Source organism: Adiantum capillus-veneris, chromosome 17 (genome assembly GCF_014529385.1).
Source record: "Adiantum capillus-veneris isolate H3 chromosome 17, ASM1452938v2, whole genome shotgun sequence".
Lineage (NCBI taxonomy): Eukaryota > Viridiplantae > Streptophyta > Polypodiopsida > Polypodiales > Pteridaceae > Adiantum > Adiantum capillus-veneris.
Window position 1 is genome coordinate 62,287,798 of NC_140947.1, and position 21,042 is coordinate 62,308,839.

General features: G+C 43.2%; 1 protein-coding gene across 2 annotated transcripts in view; it reads right to left on the reverse strand.

The window, feature by feature from the left end:
• OVA4 (Nucleotidylyl transferase superfamily protein) overlaps positions 1–21,042 on the reverse strand; it is a 57,099-nt gene that overhangs the window by 29,031 nt on the left and 7,026 nt on the right. For both annotated transcript variants that reach the window (XM_086486910.1, XM_086486911.1), the window contains 11 exons: positions 4,032–4,119; positions 2,828–2,869; positions 2,552–2,641; positions 2,088–2,210; positions 1,825–1,896; positions 1,582–1,694; positions 1,124–1,145; positions 994–1,059; positions 672–728; positions 544–590; positions 364–445 (listed from right to left, as the gene is read on the reverse strand). In XM_086486910.1, coding sequence (XP_086343036.1) covers positions 364–445; positions 544–590; positions 672–728; positions 994–1,059; positions 1,124–1,145; positions 1,582–1,694; positions 1,825–1,896; positions 2,088–2,210; positions 2,552–2,641; positions 2,828–2,869; positions 4,032–4,119 — 802 coding nt within the window. The remainder of the gene's footprint in view (positions 1–363; positions 446–543; positions 591–671; positions 729–993; positions 1,060–1,123; positions 1,146–1,581; positions 1,695–1,824; positions 1,897–2,087; positions 2,211–2,551; positions 2,642–2,827; positions 2,870–4,031; positions 4,120–21,042) is intronic.

Genomic DNA, 21,042 nt, shown 5'->3' on the forward strand with positions numbered 1-21,042 from the left:
GAGGGATGTGACATCCTTTTGGGGGTCCCTTAGTCTATTTCCCATCATGCCCAATATTTTTTGTTTCTAACCCTTAAGATTTTATTATCACTAAACAATGACTCTGTCTCATATGAGATCATCTGTTCTGTATGTCTCTGAGTTCAAAGATGATGTGCTGCATTGATGCAGCATTCCAACCCACTAAGTATTTGTCACTAACACTCTTTGTGAGCAAATTAAGTTCCTCCCTTTTTCTAGTTAGTGATGCTTCACATTTGCGCATACACAACAGGTTACCCTTGTACAATTATATCAATTTGGCTTGCACATAACCTGTACTTATGTTTAAATTCCAATAAAGCATAAGTTTGCAGATTGAACCTGTTTTGTCTTGGATGTCACCACTTGATAAACAGAGAGGAGGTTGTTGCACTCTGGCCTTTCTGGATTGTCAAACTCCATGCTGCACCATAGCGTCACAGTTCACGTGGGAGGGAAACCAAACACTCTTACGGATTAAAACCTTCACAATGACCCCTATCTTTTTAAAACGAGCATTACCCGTTCACAGAATCTGTTTTACAGCGTTTTATTTTCATCAAAATAGTCTGCAAACAATTACAAACAAATAAATGAGCCTGCAAAAGTATAGCTAATGGATTGAACAACAAAATAACACCATGACACACATCTGGGTTGTCCAGCATATTTATACGCGACTGGTCTGATGGAGCAGACTTGGACATCTGTACACAAAAGTGGAGCAGGATCACATTAAGAGCCCAAAATACTCCACATGAGCAAACGTTCTGTTTTCTATACTCTGCGATTTTTACCACAAGAGGCTCATCAACATGCGCGCACGCACGCACACACACTTTTTTTTTTGGTACACGCGTGCACGCGCACACACACAGACACACACATGTTTCATTATAATCTCTCCCCTTGACAGTCAGGACATCATTGAATCGAAGAGACAAACAGCCACCCTGCAAATAAACCAAATACCTTTGCTGTACCATCAGTCAATGACATAACGCGTGCAGCAGCAGGAGGAATCATCGCCTCTGGCACCTGTACTGATTAGTTCAGTATGATAACGTGACAAACATAACAAGTGGTGTGCCTCTACAATCACCTTAAAAATTCTTCCCCCTCGGCTGCACAAAACAAGACCTATTGTCAATAATGATACAGTGATAAGCAAAACACAAGATATCACTCAGCTCACAATGTCAACTCAACAGGCTAGAAGAACATATGCACAAAGAGAACAGCAATCCTTCTCAGATAATCGTTTGAAAGACGTTGACACTAATGACTAGATTGCACCCAGACCACGAGCCAGCATTGTTTTATGGACAAAATAATATCCTCCAATGTAAGCTGCTACCTTGCGATCTTTTTACCAATTAACTAGTGCACCTAACTCACTTTGTTTGTCCCAATCGCTCAGTACTTGGTTTTATTTAAATGTTTTGAGCCCATTTCCTTCATTGAAGTAGATAAATACTAGAGTAGAATCTACAAATGGTGCCATCAAATTTATATTTTGCAGAAATGTTCACGAGAATTCTGGAAAAAAAGTACACTGACCCTCCAAGCTTCTTCCACTTTCGACCGCCATAGAGATTATTAAACCGCTCTGCAATGTCACGGGCTAATTCCAAATGCTGACGCTGATCCTCTCCAACTGGAACAAGATCACACTGCGAAGAATACATCAGTACCAAAACACTGATAAACCTGCAAATCACAGAACATTAAGAGATCGATTGCCAGCTTAGATGGGCAGATCTACTCATGGTAAAGGCCGTGCAAAAACAGGAAATGTCCAACCTGATATAGAAGTATGTCAGAAGCCATTAGAACAGGATATGTCAAAAGCCCACTTCCAACGTTTTCGTCACCCTGGTGTTAGACATGTAATCAATTAGCACACGAATCATTTTCTGTGGCCACAAAACTAAGTCTATTTGGCAGATTGATACTTTAGACAGTCCAAACTCTTTCTAGAAATGTTGCTTCAAAAATTTTGCTCCCACTATTAAAATCTCATTTGATAAAATATGTGTTAAGATACAATGGAGAGGTAACAATACCGCTTTTCTAGACTTCTCTTTGAACTGAATCATCTTATTTAACCATCCAATGGGTGTAACGCAACTGAGCAGCCATGTTAATTCAGCATGAGCTGCTACATGAGACTGCACAAAAATAGAGGCCTACAAAAAGGAGACAGGCCTTGAGAGCAAGGAAGAGAGCAGATAAGCTACAATCACGGAGCCAATGATGTTCTATGCTAGTTATAAGCAAGCAAACACCCACATGTGGGAAACATGCATGTCTGCCACCAGGTCATTAGCCCCATGGTACATGAACACATTAAGTTTGTATATTCTAGAAGTTGCACAGTATGCATAAACCTAATGACCAACAAGAAAATGCAAGAGTACAATCCTTCCACAAAGTTCCTCTAGAATGTGGATGACTGATTCAACTTTACACCTATAAATGATAGAATCAACCAGTTATTGCTGAAATAAATGGAAAAAGACAATATGACCTTCTCTGGGTCAATGCCACAAGCGAGATACATAGCTGCAGTACTTTTTGTTGAATTTGTTAACTCTTCAGGTTCGTGCTGCAGTGTTATCTGAAATAATGCCACACAACAAATTATCAGCTTCACATGTTGTGTTCAGATTTTCTGAATACATTAATCGACTCAATAATAAACCTCATTCTTTGTCTTTAAGTGTTTACTGCAGGATAAATCAAGGCAGTAGGCACTTGAAAGCTTTCATTGAGCAAGAACGAGCAGTACTTGAACTAGACTTACCGCATGTAGATCCACTATGAAAAACAATGTGTTATAAAGATCCTGCAACATAAAACCCAGAAAATCAGCGTAGCTCACTCTAGGCCACCCACTTTAAACAAGCAACATAATTTGTAATACATCCAACACGATAGTGGGCTAAAAAGCGCAAGAAATCCCTGAGAAAGCAGAAGAGAACCAAATGCCCTACCTCCTCTCTTACATATTGCTCTCCAACATCGTCAGAAATTTTTTGTGGTCAAGGGTTGGCCAGCAGATACAGCATGGTCGTAGACTGATTTCTAAGTTCTTACAATCCCCATATCAAAATCAAGGGGTTGTTATACAACCTTGGGAATTTTTTTCTGATGGCACTTCTATGAGCCTTTGGCTTCCTTCAAAAGCTATGTTTAAATCATCATTATTAATGGCAGAGCAAGTCCGCATCCCAATTAATAATTAAGCAGATATTGCAAGTAACAGAAGAATTAAGGCCAATCAGAAGATTACACAGGACTAGCTGTCCTACCTTCTTTCTTCTTGCTCTCTTTTTGCTGTACAAACTAAGCCTGGAAAGTTTCTGTAAAGTGATTTCATTACTCGATACAGTGCAATTTGTGCAAAGGAAAGGGGCCAAAAATAGTGCCTTGTCAGCTAATGACCAGAATATACAGTTTGATATATAAGGGGATCCTAACTATATACAAGGAAATGAACATAGGAAGAGGAAGGAGAAGAAATAGACATCCATCTGTGGAGGATTGCTATTAAAGCAATATTTTTAATCAAGTAAAGGCATATAATCAAATAGGAGAAAGCCAACACAAGCTTCTTTTGGTTCAAGTACTACTGAATGGCATTCTCAATCAGTAGTTACAGTGCCAATTGAAGAACGATTGTTTCTTTAGAAGTATCTGTAAAATCTATGTCCACTGCCCAGTAATCCTGCCACACGAGGATTATTTGCATTTTTCTACTCATGATTTTCATGGCTGACACTAGTCATGAATTTTCTTTCCAAAAAAAAAAGTATAGAAAACTAGATGAATTGAGAAAAAGCCCAGATTCACCTATAAAAAGAACATACTAAAGAAAAATTCAGCACCAAAAATGTGTTGAAAATTAAAGTTATGAGTAACTTCCTTGTTTTGTTCAAAAGACACACTTGGAGAAAGGGTAGAACAAAACACATTCACTTCAGCAATATAAAATTATTTTTCTGTACCTGTAGTGAGACCCATGTTCTGATAGCACCGAGATAGTTTCCCAAATGGATTGCTCCAGTGGGCTGGACACCTGAAACAACCCTCTTCCTAAACAAAGACAACAGGCTTAATAAATGTTTAATGCAAGGCCAAAAGAAAACACTTTACATCTGCTGAATCTGTTATATTACACAAATTTCAATAGGAACAATAGTCAGGTCATGCTGCATGCTAACTTAGACTTCATAAATTTGTGCAGGTTTAGCTTGAACACGCATAGGATCACTATCTGAGAACCAATCCTTCAAGCATTTAAACTTTAGACAGAATGACATGGCTAGACATTGGATGGGGTTTGATAAGTGTTGCTGGACCTTTCATGCTAACTTTATATGCTTAGGTATACACCAAGCATGCGCTAGAGGTATCTATGATCCAGCCTGGGGATACTGGAGGGTGTAGGATAAAGGAGGGAGATAGTTGCAAGATTCCTCCCTCAAGAGCTGCAGCCTGAGACTCGAGAGACACACTCAGAACCAGCCTCAAGCCTCTCCGGGTACCGGCTCAAGTTCTCCTCAATCTGTCTCTGTACTGGACGGGTGTTTCCGTCAACTAGCCTCACACACCTGTCTGCTGTAGCCTCTTGTAGCCATCTCCACTGTCTTTCGGTTGAGGAATACTCAATCTCCTTGTTGCCCTAGGCCTTGAATCCTGTCCCAAGTCAATGAATGTATTGCTCTCCTCTCTCAAGGATTGTTTCAGTCTTTGTGAATGTCTGTCTCCATCAGTTAAAGGCCGGGGCATTTCCAATCTGGATACATCTACCAAACACAACTGAGAACCTTGCTTACCGTGGTCCAGCCTAAAAATAAATGCCTCCAACTACTCCTGGTATGTCTTTCTCAATTGCCCAGGTAGTCACAACACTCGAATAGCATTACAACATAAAAAGTTTACCATTTAGCATCAAAGCTTGGAATTCCTCTTTCAAGTATTGTGGTGGCAATAAGCAGGCCTTTAATATTCTAGAGCAAAAGTTAGAAGGAAATTCCATGAAATGCCCCCTTGGGATGTGGGAAACACCACTCTGACCTCCCAAAGCACATTTCCCATCCTGAAACATTTCAAGATTCCTGAAATAGCTGCACATGGTATTTCGGAACATTTCAAACATCTGAAACAGGGAGTGCCGGGCTGACTTGACAGCCAAGTTTATTCTAAGGTATAAACACGTAGGTGGCTGTTGTATCCTCTTTTTGTAAATGAGGTAGCCTGTGATGATTGACCAATGTTGATGATCAATCTACTGTAGTAGAAGAGGAGGTCTCTTCTTAGACTCATATTGTTATCTTCATCTATCCACCTCAGGCAATGTAGCGAAAGCCACAATGTCCAGTGCTAGGTATCTGACTGGTATATAAAGCATCCACTGTAAAAAAACATCCTATAGCACTATAAAACCCTTGGGCTATGCCTCCAAAATCATCCGCATGCACTTTGACAATTCTTGATGCCATACCCCATGTCATGTGCACATCTAACCCTATGTGCACATTTCTTGATGCCATACCCCATGTCACGTGCACATCTAACCCTATGTGCATGTGGACAAGCTACTTCAGGTCTAGGGTTCAGGTTAACTTAGGAAGTGTTCTGGCACCTTTGTGGGCCTGTGCGCAGGCCGTGCATGTCCAGGCACTTAGATTAGTTGCATATCCTCTGGTTGCACACAGCATGACATTCAGTACCCATCATGAGCATTTTACAGTGCACAGAACCCATTTTCCCAATTTCTCCATTTTTCACTTATTATTTAATAAGTGATTTTTGTTGGAAAAGTGAGTAGGGCAAATTTGCTAAGCTACTATAAAAGAAACCTAGCGCTAGCACTTTCTGGTAGAAGAGGCAACAGAAGTTCCAGCAACTTGTAGTGCACCTTCTCAACAAGACCGGCACGAGACCTAGCGTTTTCAGCCAACAGAAGCAGAACAGCCTAGCGTTTTCATCCGCAGAAGCAGTTAGCGTTTTCAGGTTGCAGATCAGCCTGGCGTTTTTGCTACAGATCACTGGCGTTTTCAATTTGCAGCACTTTGCCTAGCGTTTGCAGATTTCGGCGTCAGATCAGGCACATCAGCGTTTTCAGTTTTCAGCACTTAGACATAGCACATCCAGCCCCTAGCCTCGCAGATCTCACCTACCCGCAACAGATCCTCGCCGTACCGTCAGATCAGCCAGCGTTTTCAGTTTCAGCCCGCTGCCCGCTGTCTGCAGATTTCAGCATTTGCGTTTTCAGCGCATCGTCATCGCCATCGTCGTCCTCGCTGACATAGTGTTAGTATACAGCAGAGAGTCAACAGTTAGTAGATTTCAGATTTCAGCCCTAGTGTTTTCAGATTTCAACTCGTCCTCGTCGTTGTCATCATTGTCGTCGACATCGTTGGCAAGTCCATTGCATCTAGACCATTGTACCAAACTGTGCAATTAATAGCATAGACCTCTCTCGCCATAGAGAGGGGGGCCCTTGGAGGAGGGTTTGGGAACTGTCTGGTGTCATATTCTTCTCTCTCTCTCTCTCTCTCTCTCTCTCTCTCTCTCTGTCTCAGCACCTTCATTCATAGTAGCATTTACTTTGTTTGTGATCATTGCACTCTCTCACTAAAAGAACAGAAGGCTCTCCCTTCCGTAAGTAAAAGGAACCCTTGAGCACAATCCGGAGCACTCATCTTGAGCAAAGTCAACATTCACTTCCGCTGCACCTTACATTGGGTATCAGAGCTTTGGCAGTGTTCTGTACCACTCAAGGAAAGAACCACAAGAAATTTTTTGCTTGTTGCGGTGGCACGTAACCCAAGTCCACTTGGGCGTGTCGATTCCTAATCATGTTTTTGAAGAGTGACAGGCAACCCAAGAAAGAAGGGCTTGTCCGGCCTCCCCTTGTTCCTCTTTTCACTCATTGAGAGAGGACTGTGCACTTAGCAGCCGACCAATCGACGTGAGGTGGGAAAAAGAAACTTTGGTGTGAGCGCAAGGCCGCCAAGGGTTGCAGCCACCCGCAGGGAAGAGTCGAGCTCGGGTAAGAGAAAAGCCTTCTCAAACACCAATTACAAGCTAAGGAACTCAAGAACCTCAAGAACCTCAAGAACTCAAGAACCTCAAGAAACCAAGAGCCTCAACAACCTTAAGAACCCAAGTTCCTCGAGAACTTAATGTCACAAACTGATGACGTGGCTAGGCCCTGGACACACACACTCCTGCTGACTCAGTCCCGGACAGGCTGACTGACACGTGGCAGGCCGTACGGATTGCCAGAAAATGCGATGGATTTTGCGGCGGATTTCACGTTGATGACGTGGCAGTCCATACGCTATACAGATTTGCGCAAATTACGCTTTTGGGGCTTGATGCTTTAATTTTTGAAAGCTTTTGGGACAATTGCTTTTGAGTTTAAAGACTTGTGGGGCTCTGCTTTTGGGTATCCCTTGTACTTATAAATAAGTGGGCTAGGTCTCACTTCTCAAGGGATCTGGATGAAGAGTCTGAGAGTGAGCGCCTGCCTACTCTCTTGTACTTTGAACACAGATTAATATAAAAAGAAATACCGAAAGGGGCGCCAGTCTTTGGGGCCAATACCTCTGGGCACGGAACTACATCGGGTCGTGTCATCTTTGTGTACTTGTCATCTTTGTGTACGGTTTTGAAGTGAATCTCTGTTGTGTCGCGGCAGAATCTTGACTTGGGGTGCCCAAGTTTGTTACAGTGGTATCAGAGTGCAGCCGATTTCTCTTCTACCGGGAAATCCGATCCTTTTCTCGCGGCACTTATGCATTCCAACAAGAAACAGTCAACCTCTTCTGCATCTGCAAATGTGGGAGGAGATCACGAAGAAGACTTTAATGAGCAAACAGAGGAAGAGTACGGTCCACCTCGGCCTACTCAGTTCGAGATTGAAGAGATGGAACATCGACAATTGGTTGACGAGGCAACAAAGCAGATGATTAAAATTGCGAAGGATCCGCAATTTGCAATATTTTTGTCTCAGCGATCCATCGCAAAAGTACACACCCAGAGGCAGAAGGCCACAGAACCACCCATCAAACCGGCAATCAAGAAACCTCCTTCTCCGAGAATGTTTACAGAGCAAGAATTACAAGAGGTGGTTCAAACACAGATTAGCCGGCTTTTGCACGCAGACAAGAAATCCAAAAAGCAAGAGAAAAAGCACAAGAAAGGGACTGACTTCCCGGGTTATTTGGGTCATCAATCTTCTTTTGCATCGGCAAGAAGGGAGAAGAAGCGTGTACGATTTGAAGGACTACCCAGTTCTTCTTCTTCTTCTTCTTCTGACAATTTCTTCTAGCTATTCTGACTCGAGCGAGGAAGAAAGAAAAGGTAAAAAGCGAAGTATAAAGCAAAGCTTCGGAAAGGGTAAGAAAAAGGCAAAGAAGCCCAGATTTCGCCCAGTTTCTGATAGTTCTACAGAGGAGTCATCCTCAGACAGTTCGGACTCCGACGAACACATGTTTTATGCAAAGAAGAAGCATTTTTACAAAGCCAACCAATATGCCTTTCTCGAAGATAAAAGCAAGAAAGTAAAAGAATTCAAAGAAGGTGGAGAGTCGATTAAGTTTGAATCCTTTTCTGGGTTCCGGATGCTCCGAGGGCTTTGGCCTTCATTCAGCAATTTGACATAGCTTTCTCTGGAGGGCATTACTCAGAGCACTTCAAGATTAGGAGGGCTACATCTCTCTTCAAGAAAAATGCTCGAACATGGTGGTCCACTCTTCTTCTGAGGAAGGAAGCTCCAGTTAAATGGTTGAAATTCAAAAGGCTCTTTATTTCTTCTTGGCTGACTCGGGAGTACGAACGAGATATACGAACCGCTTGGAATCATCTTCGGATGACCAAGGGAGATTCTTTGGACTTATTGCGAGAAATTTTGAAACTCTTTTCTACCAACCTCTTCATTTAAGAAGGTCTCGTTTAAGGAACAGATTGAGCGGTTTTGTTGCGGACTCCCTACAGAGATCCGAGACTACTGCCTGGAACAAAAGTCTAATTCTATTCAAGAATTCAAGGGTCATACAAAACGGGGTTTGCGATACATTCGGGAAATTTGACATACCCCACTGATGAGATCTTGACTCAGAGAACACAACAGACCTCTCACAATGAAAGTAGAAAGAAAAAAGAGTTTCCAAGAAAAGAAAGACACACGCTTCGAGAGAGGACCACTTACATCAAAGAAGGGAAGTGTTTTGGATGCAGGGAACATGAGCACGTCTCCGCGAAGTGCCCCAAAAAGGCACAGCAAGAACAACATGAAGACAAGCCAGAGAGTTCGAGAACAACCGAGGAACGTGGCAGAAAAGGCAAGATGAAAGCAGGACTGGTTCTAGATTGCATGGGTATTGAGCCAAGCATGATTGATGAAAGTACAGAACTTTACCGAGCTTGGGGCAAAGTGAAAGATCAAGAAGCCTTGATTTTCTTTGATGGAGGAGCCAAGGCCAACTTCATTTCACTTGAATTGGCCGCGCGGCTCGAGATTACACCCGATCGGATGGGACCACCAGCAGAGGCAGTTCTAGCGGCACCCGGACAGGACATAGCCTTTACACTTGTCATTGGCAAACTTCGGTTGCATTGTCAGGGGTATTTGGGGCACGAGGACTTTTACATAATGCCCTTGGAAGGTTGTGATGTCCTCCTCGGAGTCCCTTGGTACCATAAGAACAACGCCGTGGTTGATTATCGGGCAAAGAAAGCGACATTGACAAATGAAAAGGGCCGAAAAATTGTACTTGATGTAAAACTGGAGAGCGAGTCTGTCCCTATTGTATTGGCTTCGGCCGTTTCCAAATTAATGAAATCCAGTCTATTTGTTTACGCGATCTATTTGAAAGAGTTAAATGATGAACACAGAACGAACATGTCTGAACTTGATAAAGAACGCCAAGATTTTCTCCACACTCATGCCAATTGCTTTTCTGAGGACCTGCGAGGCGAGTTTCCACCATCTTGTCCTGAGGATCACACTATTGATCTGATGCTTGGAAGCACACCACCGAACCGGCCACCTTACTGTGTTAGCCAAGCCCAGAATGAAGAGATTATGAACCAAGTGAAAGATCTTTCTTATCCAGCAGAGTACTTCACCCTATTGCTCTCCGGTGTTGTTGGTTTTAAAGAAAGACGAATGTTGGAGAATGTGCATTGGTTACAGAGCTCTCAATAAAATCACCATCAAGAACAGATTTCCGATTCCGAGGATCGATGATATTCTTGACCGACTACAGGGATCCTCTCGTTTCAGCAGGTTCTTGGGCTTATGTTCTTACTACCGACGGTTCATTCGAAAGTTTACAGAGGTCGCTTCCCCTTCGCACATTCTGACACAGAAAGGAGTCCCTTTCTCATGGGGACCCACAGAGGTGACTGCCTTTCAGACATTGAAAGAGAAATTGACTACAAGACCAATATTGACTTTGCCGGATTTGCAAAAGTCATTCGAAGTATATTGTGATGCTTGTGGTCGGAGTCTGGTGCGGTCTTAATGCAAGAAGGCCATGTCATTGCCTATGAGAGCCAATTGTTTTCAAGGCCAAAATTGGTAGCACAGATTTATGAGAAAGAGCTTTTGGCGGTTATCCATGCTCTTACTCAGTGGCGACATTACCTACTCGGAGCCGATTTTACGATCTTCACTAATCATGAGAGTTTACGCTACTTCTTGTCACAGAAGCAGCTTTCGGAAAAGGAGATGCGGTGGGCTAACATCTTGTCACAGTTTCACTTCCAGCTTGTCCATGTACAGGGACTGAAGAACTTGGTGGCAGATGCTTTGCCTCGGGCTATTTCCGTGATTCATCATAGAAGCTTCGAGGACATGGTCGATCGGTACGCCACAGATCCAGATTTTTCTGATATATTCACTCGAATACAGAATGGGGAGGTAGTAGCGGGATATTCCATACGGGATGGCTACTTGATGAAGAAAATGATGTTGTGCGTAACATAACCGTTGAGGGAAAAGGTTCTAACTGAATGCCATTGTCCACCTTTTATGTGTCACCACGGCATTGACACCACCTTGAAAGGTGTGAAGCGTTACTTCTTTTGGCCGAGACTCAAGAAGGATGTGGACGACTTTGTACACACTTGCTTGGTATGCCAGAAGGTCAAGTTCGACATGCATAAAGCACAGGGATTGTTATAGCCTTTACCCATTCCCACCCGCCGCTGGGAAAGTATTGCTATGGATTTCCTTTTTCATCTTCCAAAGACACAGAGTGGGCATGATGGCATTTGGACTGTCATTGACAGATTTAGCAAGCAAGCTCACTTAGTTCCAGTGAAGAAAACAATCAAGCCAGATCATTTAGCGAGACTGTTCATTTCACAGATTTTCAGATTACATGGCATGCCTTAGACAATAGTCTTTGACAGAGATCCCCGACTCACGAGTTTGTTTTGGAAGGCTATCTGGGAGAACATTGGCACACGGTTACAGTTCTCGCCATCTTTCCACCCGCAGACAGATGGGCATCTCAGATTGCAAATTCAGTCGTACATTGAAGTCTTACATTTCTGATCAAAAGACTCAATGGAAAAAAAAATTGCCCTTGGTGGACTTTGCCTACAATAACACGATTCACTCTTCAACGGGGAAGGCACCATTTGAGATTATTGAAGGTGCTACGAAGGTTCCACCCTTCCTTAGCACGAAAGATAAGATTTTTGAAGCTGACCAGTACACAAGGGACTTGGACACTGCTTTTGCCAAGGTCCGGGAGACTTTAGCAAAATCTCAAGAAAGACACAAGAAGGCAGCAAATCGACACCGTCGCGATTTGAAATTAAAGGAAGACGATCGGATGCTCTTACGTTTTGAAAAGGCACGCCTAAGAAAGAAAAAGGGAAAGGAGCACCTTTTTCCAAAGCTTAGCATGAGATACTATGGCCTTTTCCAGATAAAAGAAAAGATAAATGATGTCTCCTTTAGACTGAAGCTGCCCGATACTCGGGAGATTCACAATGCTTTTCCTGTGAGTCTCTTGAAGCATTTTAAAGGATGAGCAACCCGAAGTGGAGGAAAGCGAAGAGATACTTGTTAGGTGCAACGGAATTATTGTTTGCACTTTGCTCAAGATGAGTGCTCCGAACTGTGCTCAAGGTTCCTTTTGTTTTTATGGAAGGGAGAGCCTTCCGTTCTTAATGGAAAGTGCTATGATCACAAACAAAGTGAATGGACACTGTGCGTGCAAGTGTATGAGACTGAAAGATAGAGAGAGAAGAGATACGACATAGAGACGTTGTAAAACCCTCCTCCGAAGGCCCCACTCTCGTCGGCGAGAGTGGTCTACTTATTGATTGCACAAAGTGGTACAATGCGGATGCAATGAACTGATGCAACGTGGGACTATGCCGATGACAACGGCGGTGATGACGACGACGACTTTAGGGCTGAAATCTGTGGTCTTTCTACTGCTGAATTTCGGGACTGTTTCGGTGGCTGAAAATGACAGTTTTGGCTGCGTTTTTATGGGCTGAAAATGGCTAACTTCTGCAACCAACTAGGGCTGAATCTGCTACCGTCTTCAAAGCTGAAAACGCTGCTGCATCTGATGCGATCAAGGCTGAAAATCAAAAACGCTGGGCTGCCTTGTATCGTTAGCAAAACGTTGGCCTCCTGCTGCAGATTGGGCTGCAAATAGAAAACGCTAGGACTAAGTGCATCTGCTGTGGTCAAGTGATGCTGAAAACGCCAAGCAAGGGTGGGGGATGGCGATGGCAAAACTGAAAACGCTGGGGTATCTGTGGCGAGGATGGAAGACCAAAAACGCCAAGGGTGCTGATGGGGGTTCCTGTTGAGAAGGTGCCTGTTGAGCGGGAAGCTCCTGCTGCCTCTTCTGCCAGAAGTGCTAACTTGGATTTGCTTATATATTAACTTAGCAAAATTGCCCTACCTACTTTTGTTGGAAAGTCACTTAAAAATAATAAGTGAAAAATACCAAAAATAGGGAAAATAGGCTAAATGCACTGGAAACTTCCCTGACTGAATCTGGTGGATTCTGAAGGGAATACTGATGATCATGCTGATGAGCGCGCGGCGGTGTGTGCAAGTGAAAGAGCACGCGAGGAAGTGCAGTGTGTGTGCAGAGAGGAGAGGCGAAGGCCAGCAGGAGAGGAAGCGCTAGCAGAAGAGAGAGGGCTCACGTTTTTGGGGAAAACTCAATAAGTGAGTTTTGGGTTTTCCCACTTTTATTTTAAGTGATCTTTAAAAAATGTGTCCAGATTCAATATGAACCTGGACAAAGTATAAAAATGTACAAAAAAGGGTTATTTAGACCTTTTACCCAACAACCTCCCACTTAAAGGCATAAATGGCGCCTTTAAGCTACGTGACTCCCACCATCTCTATGCATAGATGATGTTGTGCTTTGGGTAAGCACTTAGTGAGAGCATCGGCTGGATTTTGTGATGTATGGACCTTAACCAATGTAATAAGGCCATCCTCAAGCACTTCTCGTATGAAGTGATACCGCACATCAATATGCTTTGTGCGTGCATGGGACATGGCGTTCTTTGCCAGACATATGGCACTCTGGCTATCACAACCAAGCATAGGTGCCTTGGCAGGCAAACCAAACTCACTGCATAGGCGTGCTAACCAAATAGCTTCTTTGGAAGCCTCAGTGACTGAAATATATTCAACCTCTGTCGTAGACAATGCAACAATCTTTTGCAATCTAGAACACCATGAAACAACACCTCCCACAAGAGTAAATACATAGCCACTTATGGATTTCCGTGTATCCACATCACCAGCCGTATCAGAGGCACAAAATCCCTTCAACTCCATTGGTCCTTTACCATAGCAGAGGCATTTGTTTTTAGTCCCTTTCAAGTACCTCATAATGGACTTCACTGCATCCCAATGTAACCTGCCTGGATTAGCCATAAACTGGCTAACAACTCCCACTACATGGGCTATGTCAGGCCTAGTAGCAATCATAGCATACATAAGTGAACCACAAGCTGAAGCATAAGGCACACTTTGCATGTCATTGGCTTCTTCCTTTGACTTGGGACAATCGAGATTTTAACATATGGCTGTAATGGCACACCAAGAGGCTTTGCTTCAACCATGTTAAATCTGTCCAGCACCTTTTCAATGTACTTTTCTTGCGACAAATACAATAGGCGCTTGTCTCTTTGGCGTGTAACACGCACTCCAAGTATATGTTCAGCTGCCCCAAGGTCTTTCATTGAAAACGCAGATTTCAGCTGCCCTTTAAGAGCATCAACAGTGCTTCTTTTCTTTGCAGCTATCAACATATCGTCTACATAGAGCACAAGAATAATAGGGCTGCCATCCTCATCAAGTTTGGTATACAAACAATGGTCTGCATGGCTTCTTTTGTAACCATGTTTAAGCATGAAGCGATCAAACTTCTTGTACCACTGTCTACATGATTGTTTCAGCCCATACAACCTTCTATTGAGCATACATACCAAATGTTCCTTGCCAGGGATGACAAAACCCTCGGGTTGCTTCATGTAAAGCTCTTCTTCCACATCACCATGCAAGAAAGCGGTATGTACATCCATTTGGTCCATTTCCAAATCAAGAGCAACCACAATGGCAAACAATACACACAAAGTGGTCATCTTCACAACAGGAGAGAACACTTCCTGAAAGTCTATGCCCTTGGTTTGAACATATCTCTTTGCCACAAGCCTTGCCTTATACTTGGGTTTTGCATCAACAATTTTGATTTTATACACCCATTTGTTAGGAATAGCCTTCCTTCCTTTGGGCAATTCAACCAAATCCCAAGTATGATTAGCATGCAAAGCTTTAATCTCTTCCTACATAGCAAGCTCCCACTTGTCGCTGTGCTCACATGTCTTTGCCTCTTTATATGTAAGAGGCTCTCCCTCATCTGTCAAAAATGTAATGCAAAGAGGGGTTATATCGACTCACAGGCCGTCTTTGACGAGTAGACCGCCTCACCCAATGATCCACATTATCCGGCAATGGGTTTACATCAAGTGGCACTACAAAATCATCAACAATGGGCTGTTGTACATCATTTTCAGCATTGTTTCTTGGCTGCAAATGCCCTTCAGGAGCTTCAATTTGCTGTCCAACATCATATGACTCAAACACCACTGGATCATCTACATTTTCAGCCATTTGTGGTGCATCCCGAGGGTCAAAAATAGGCCTAACAGGTGGCTGGTCATGCTGAAATTTCACCCTTTTATGGTCATGCTTTGAGGCACAATTGTTTTGAAGCAGCCTTGCCTCATTAAAAACAACATCCCGGCTGCGTACAACCCTTTTAAGCTGAGGTAACCAAATCCTGTGACCCATTTCGCCTTCTTCACCATATCCCATGAAGAGGTCTTTAATGGACTTCGCATCTAGTTTACTCCTTAACTCAGGTCTAACATGCATAAAAGCTTCGCAATCAAAAATGCGTAAGTGATCATATGAAGCAGGCTTGCCAGACCAAACCTCTTCAGGGATGTCACCTTTCAAAGACATGTGAGGGGATCGATTGCATATATGCGCTGCAGTTTTCAAAGCTTCTCCCCAAAATCCATGAGAGAAATTAGTTGTGGACAGCATGCATCTCACCCTCTCACAAAGTGTCCTATTGAATCTTTCGGCCAAATTTTCACAAAACTTGTTAAACTCAGCACTTGTGTACTCCCCCCCATTGTCTGTACGCAAGCATTTTAGCTTTCTACCTGTTTGGGTGGTCACAAATGCATGAAATCTCTTAAACGCAGCAAAGGCTTCATCCTTAGACTTAAGCAAATAAACCCAAATTTTCCTAGAATGATCATCAACAAAGGAGACAAAATAACATGCACCACCCATAGACTTAGTAGGCATGCTACATACATCGGAATGTACAAGATCAAGCACACAAGATTTACGAGACACCAGAGTAATAAGAACGCTTTACTTGCTTGCCATATTGACATTCATTACAAAAGTCAAGCTTTGTGTCTTTAGCATCAAGCTTGTTCAAAGTACAAAGCTTAGAAAGGCCCTTTTGGCTCATATGGCCAAGCCTCTTGTGCCACAACTCCATGTGAGAGTTAATTTCAGCCAATGCAATAAACTTGCCCAACACGGCCTTTCCATGCATGCAGTAAAGTGTCCCTTTCTTTGTGCCCTTTACAATCAGCCTTGAGCCTTTAGTCATTTTCCATGACCCTCTCTCAAACAAGATGCTGTAACCATGCATATCCATCTAACCAACAGAAAGCAGACTCTTCTTGATTCCGGGCACATATCGAACATCATGCAAGACAAGCTCATTTGTGTCATCTATGGTGAGATGCACAGTGCCAATACCCTCAATGGAACATGCATGATTGTTTCCAAGGTATACATGGCTACGCTTGCCCGCATCAAAAGTAGAGAAACACTCCTTGATAGGAGTCACATGAAATGAAGCACCGGAATCAACAATCCAAGTCTGGGACAATGCATCATTGACAGTCAACAAAGCATCAATAAGATCACTCTTGGTGATCTGCATGTCCTGTGAAAGAACATTCAGAGAGGTATCAAAGTCATAAGCATCATCATCTGACAAAGTGGCACACAAGATGTCCTCTACATCTGACAGCTCCTCAATCACGACACTAGAAGCCACATTGGCTTTCTCTTTGTCCTTTGAGCTATCCTGTGCATCTGCCTTGACTTCCTTCTTCTCTTTCTTTTTGTCTCCACCATTCTTTTTCCTTTCTAACTCAGCTTTATAGTACCTGCCAATCGGGTTTCTTGTGACCTTTCCTGCCACATTGATAGCAAGTCACATCACCCTTGCCTTTGCTTGCATTTCCCCTTTCTTTACTCTTACTCTTACTCCTTTGTGCATAAGCATTCTTCTTTTCTGTCTTGCCTCTAACCATGTTGGCAGAGCTGCCTCCCTCTCCACTTGCTTTCCTCCTGATTTCTTCATTCAAGATAGAACCCCTAACACCATCAAAGGTCAAATTGGGGTTATTGGACAACGAAACCACCAAAGTTTCCCATGACTCAGGTAAGGTCATAAGCAAGAAGATAGCTTTCAGCTTATCATCAAAAGGGGGCAAGCCAGAATCCTGTAACTGCGACAAAGTACCTGCGAACAATGACAAGTGCTCTACCGCGCTCTTGGACTCATCTAGTTGCATGCCAACAAGCTTTCGCATCAAGTGCACTGGTTGACAGGCGTATTTTCATACATTCCCTTTAACTTCTCCCACACATCAAAAGCAGTCGTGAGACCTTTTACATCAATGACGGTCTCATCGGTCATGGCCATTTTAATGTATGTAACGGCCTTCCTATTCATGCTAACCTATGCTTCATCCGTCATATTATGTGGCTTCACCTGTTCAAGTGCTCCTTCGCAATCCTTAAGGAATAAGATTCCCTGAATCCTGTCTTTCCAAAGATCAAAACCTATACCATCAAACCTCCTAATCTCGAAGAGGTTCTTCACATCCGAAGAAGATGAGGCCATAGTTGCACGAAATAAGAGGGATAATACGCTGAATTTTTGGGCAAAATGCGCAAAAATCCGAGTATAGCCTCACAGAGATGTGTACTACAGCTCCAAATGGTCACAGGAGCAATTTGGGGCAAAATAGGTCGATTTGGGCACAAAATTCAATTTCTGAAATTTATGCGCAGGAAATTTCAGCGAGCGAATTTGTGCTCGAAAACAACAAATTTAGTTGTTTTTAGCCTCAGAAAACATACATAAAGCTAATACACAACCTTTAGAAGCGTGTAAGCACAAAAGCCCCAATTTATAGCATCAAAATTGCATGAAATTGAGCCACAGATGATCATACATCGACAAAATTTATCAAATGTGCGTGGATTGCATCTATTTGCACTTTCCCCAATGTAATCGCACCATAAAAACACTTGCAAAAACCTGCGTAAATCTGAAATTTGCTTAAAACACCTATTTTAGGGCTTGTTTTTCGGCAATTTCAAGGTTTTCGGGTAGCGGGGACTTAGCAAAAGTATTCTCACACCTTAATACATCATTTGCAAACCTGTATTTTGCTGTCATAACCTGTAATTTCCTGTTTTTGACCTAATTTCAGTCTATTTTAGGTCAATTTTGGTTGCCGGGAACTCTCTAGTGTCCGCGGACTAGTCCTTTGGCGACGAAATTGCAAAATCTCGTGTGAAAGTTGACCTTCTTGGCTGAAATTCAGCGTTTGCAGGTTTTTGGGCAAACCCTAATCGGGCTCTGCTGATACCAGTTGATGAGCGCGCGGCGGTGTGTGCAAGTAAAAGAGCACGCGAGGAAGTGTAGTGTGTGTGCAGAGAGGAGAGGCGAAGGCCAGCAGGAGAGGAAGCGCTAGCAGAAGAGAGAGGGCTCACGTTTTTGGGGAAAACTCAATAAGTGAGTTTTGGGTTTTCCCACTTTTATTATAAGCGACCTTTAAAAAATGTGTCCAAGGTTCATATTGAACCTGGACAAAGTATAAAAATATACAAAAAAGGGTTATTTAGGTCTTTAACCCAACACATACTGTGTGCAACCGAAGGATATGCATCTACACTAAGAGACTAGGCATGCACGGTCTACGAATAGACTCACAAAAGTGTCAGATCACCTCTAATCTAGACTAACTGGACTGACTGAACCCTGATCATGCTGTAGCTTGTCCACTGACACATAGGGTTGGATGTGTCACGTGACATCCCCTCCTTTTCAAAGTGAGGTACTGGTACCGAACTGTATGGCGTCAAGGGAGATCGCCAATAGCATCCGGAATACTGGAAAGGACTCTTCGCCGGCCCACTCTAATGTGTGGGTCGTGCGGTACTTGAACTTCATAAAGGTTTGCAACGCTTGCTTCTTTCGGCCGCGCCGAAAGCGACTCAAAGTCTTCTGTGGCTCCTTCGATGCTTCAACTTCGTCGAGTGTCATGCTTCTTTCTTCTTCAAGAATCTCCATGGCTGAAAATTCCTGAAACCACTTCCAACACAAAACCATGAACATACCTATTCCATGTAAAGTGACTGGAAAAAATCTTGTCTTCCTCAAAGACTATGCATGCAATGTAGATGAACAAATAGACGGAGTGCCAAACCGTTCACCACACACACGCAAACAATGAGATCGAATCTTTCTCTTCTGATCTAAAGCAATCAATTGTGGCAATTCACAACGGAAATGCCCATGCTTGGTGCTCATACTTTCATGTGCTCGTTCGGAAACTATGTCATGCCAAGGAAGAGACATGGAATGTGACTTTCTTACATACATACTTTTCAGCTTTTCATGAACAATCTGCATACATTCGTGCTCATCCATGAGAGAAATGTGCTCAACATACAATATGTCATGCCTAAGAAAAGGGATCACATAACGACGCTGACTAAAATACAAGAAAGGATCACGAATGAAACATTCGAACAATGCCTGCGTATCAAGCATGCGAACACATAATACTTCCTGTGAGGGTTCTTTGGACCTAGGCTTGAGAGCCAAGATCGATTCTTCCTGAATGACCGAATCGTCCTGTGGAGGTTCTTTGGACCTCGACTCGAAAGTCAAGATCGGTTCTTCGTGAGATTGATCGAATCTACAACGAGGTTAGCTTCGCTAGAAAAAGCATCAACTAACACATCATCCTTGTGAACAATCACATCATCTTCAGGCAACTCATCATGCTTGTGAGAAATCACATCTTGATCAGGCAAATCATCATGCTCATCATTATCATCTAAATCATAATGCTTATCATTGTCATTCAAAATCATCATGCAAGTCCTTGTCAATCAAATCATCATCATGCTTCACACAATCATGCAAATCCTCTGTGTCATGCTTTGGAGAAGAAGAGACTAAGAGAGTTTCCTTTCCCCAAATCTCTTGCATCTGTGCATGAACTTGATAATAGTCGCCAAAACTCTTTGTTTTGTCGGTCGCTCTGTTCTTGTATTGCTTTCAAGTTGTACTGACATTGTATGGCTGCCATTCCTTCTTTGTAGTCACGATCTATGGCTGCCCTTTGTTGTTCGTAGGCCTTTCTTTCTGCTTCTCTTTCTGCATGTCTGCGTTTCATTTCTGCTTTTCTTTCTGCGTTTCGTGCTTCGCGTTCTAAATTCTGTTTCAAAAACAATTGCTCCAAAGCCTCCATAGGAGTTAGTGCAATCCTTGACGTAGCTGTGGAAAGGGGAGGGTCGGAAAAACCTCCTGGTGGGGAAAATTCTTCTTCGCCTCTCTCATGCTCATCACCTCCAAGCAAAGTATCCATTCCGCTTCGAGTGATGACGATTCTGAAGTCGTGGGTTCTTGTGGATTCTTGAGTTCACGAGGAACTTGGGTTCTTGGGGGTCTTGGGTTCTTAAGTTCACGAGGAACTTGGGTTCTTGAGGATCTTGAGGTTCTTGAGGTTCTGAAGGTTTTCTTTCGCTTGCAAACTGCGTTTGAGAAGGATCTTCTCTTCACCCGAGTTCTACTCTTTTCTGCGGGCGCACCCCTTGGCGGCCTTACGCTCACACCAAGGTTGCTTTTTCCCACCTCACGTCGATTGGCCGGCCGCTAAGTGCACAGTCCGCTCTCAATGAGTGAAAAGAGACACAAGGGGAGGCTGGACAAGCCCTTCTTTCTTGGGATTCCTGTCACTCTTCAACAAAACACGATTAGGAATCGACACGCCCAAGCGAACTTGGGTTCGTGCGACCTCAACAAGCAAAAAAATTTCTTGTGGTTCTTGTGGTTCTTTCCTTGAGTGATACAGAACACTGCCAAAGCTCTGATACCAATGTTAGGTGCAACGGAATTATTGTTTGCACTTTGCTCAAGATGAGTGCTCCGAACTGTGCTTAAGGTTCCTTTTGTTCTTATGGAAGGGAGAGCCTTCCGTTCTTAATGGAAAGTGCTATGATCACAAACAAAGTGAATGGACACTGTGCGTGCAAGTGTATGAGACTGAGAGATAGAGAGAGAAGAGAGATACGACACCAGAGACGTAAAACCCTCCTCC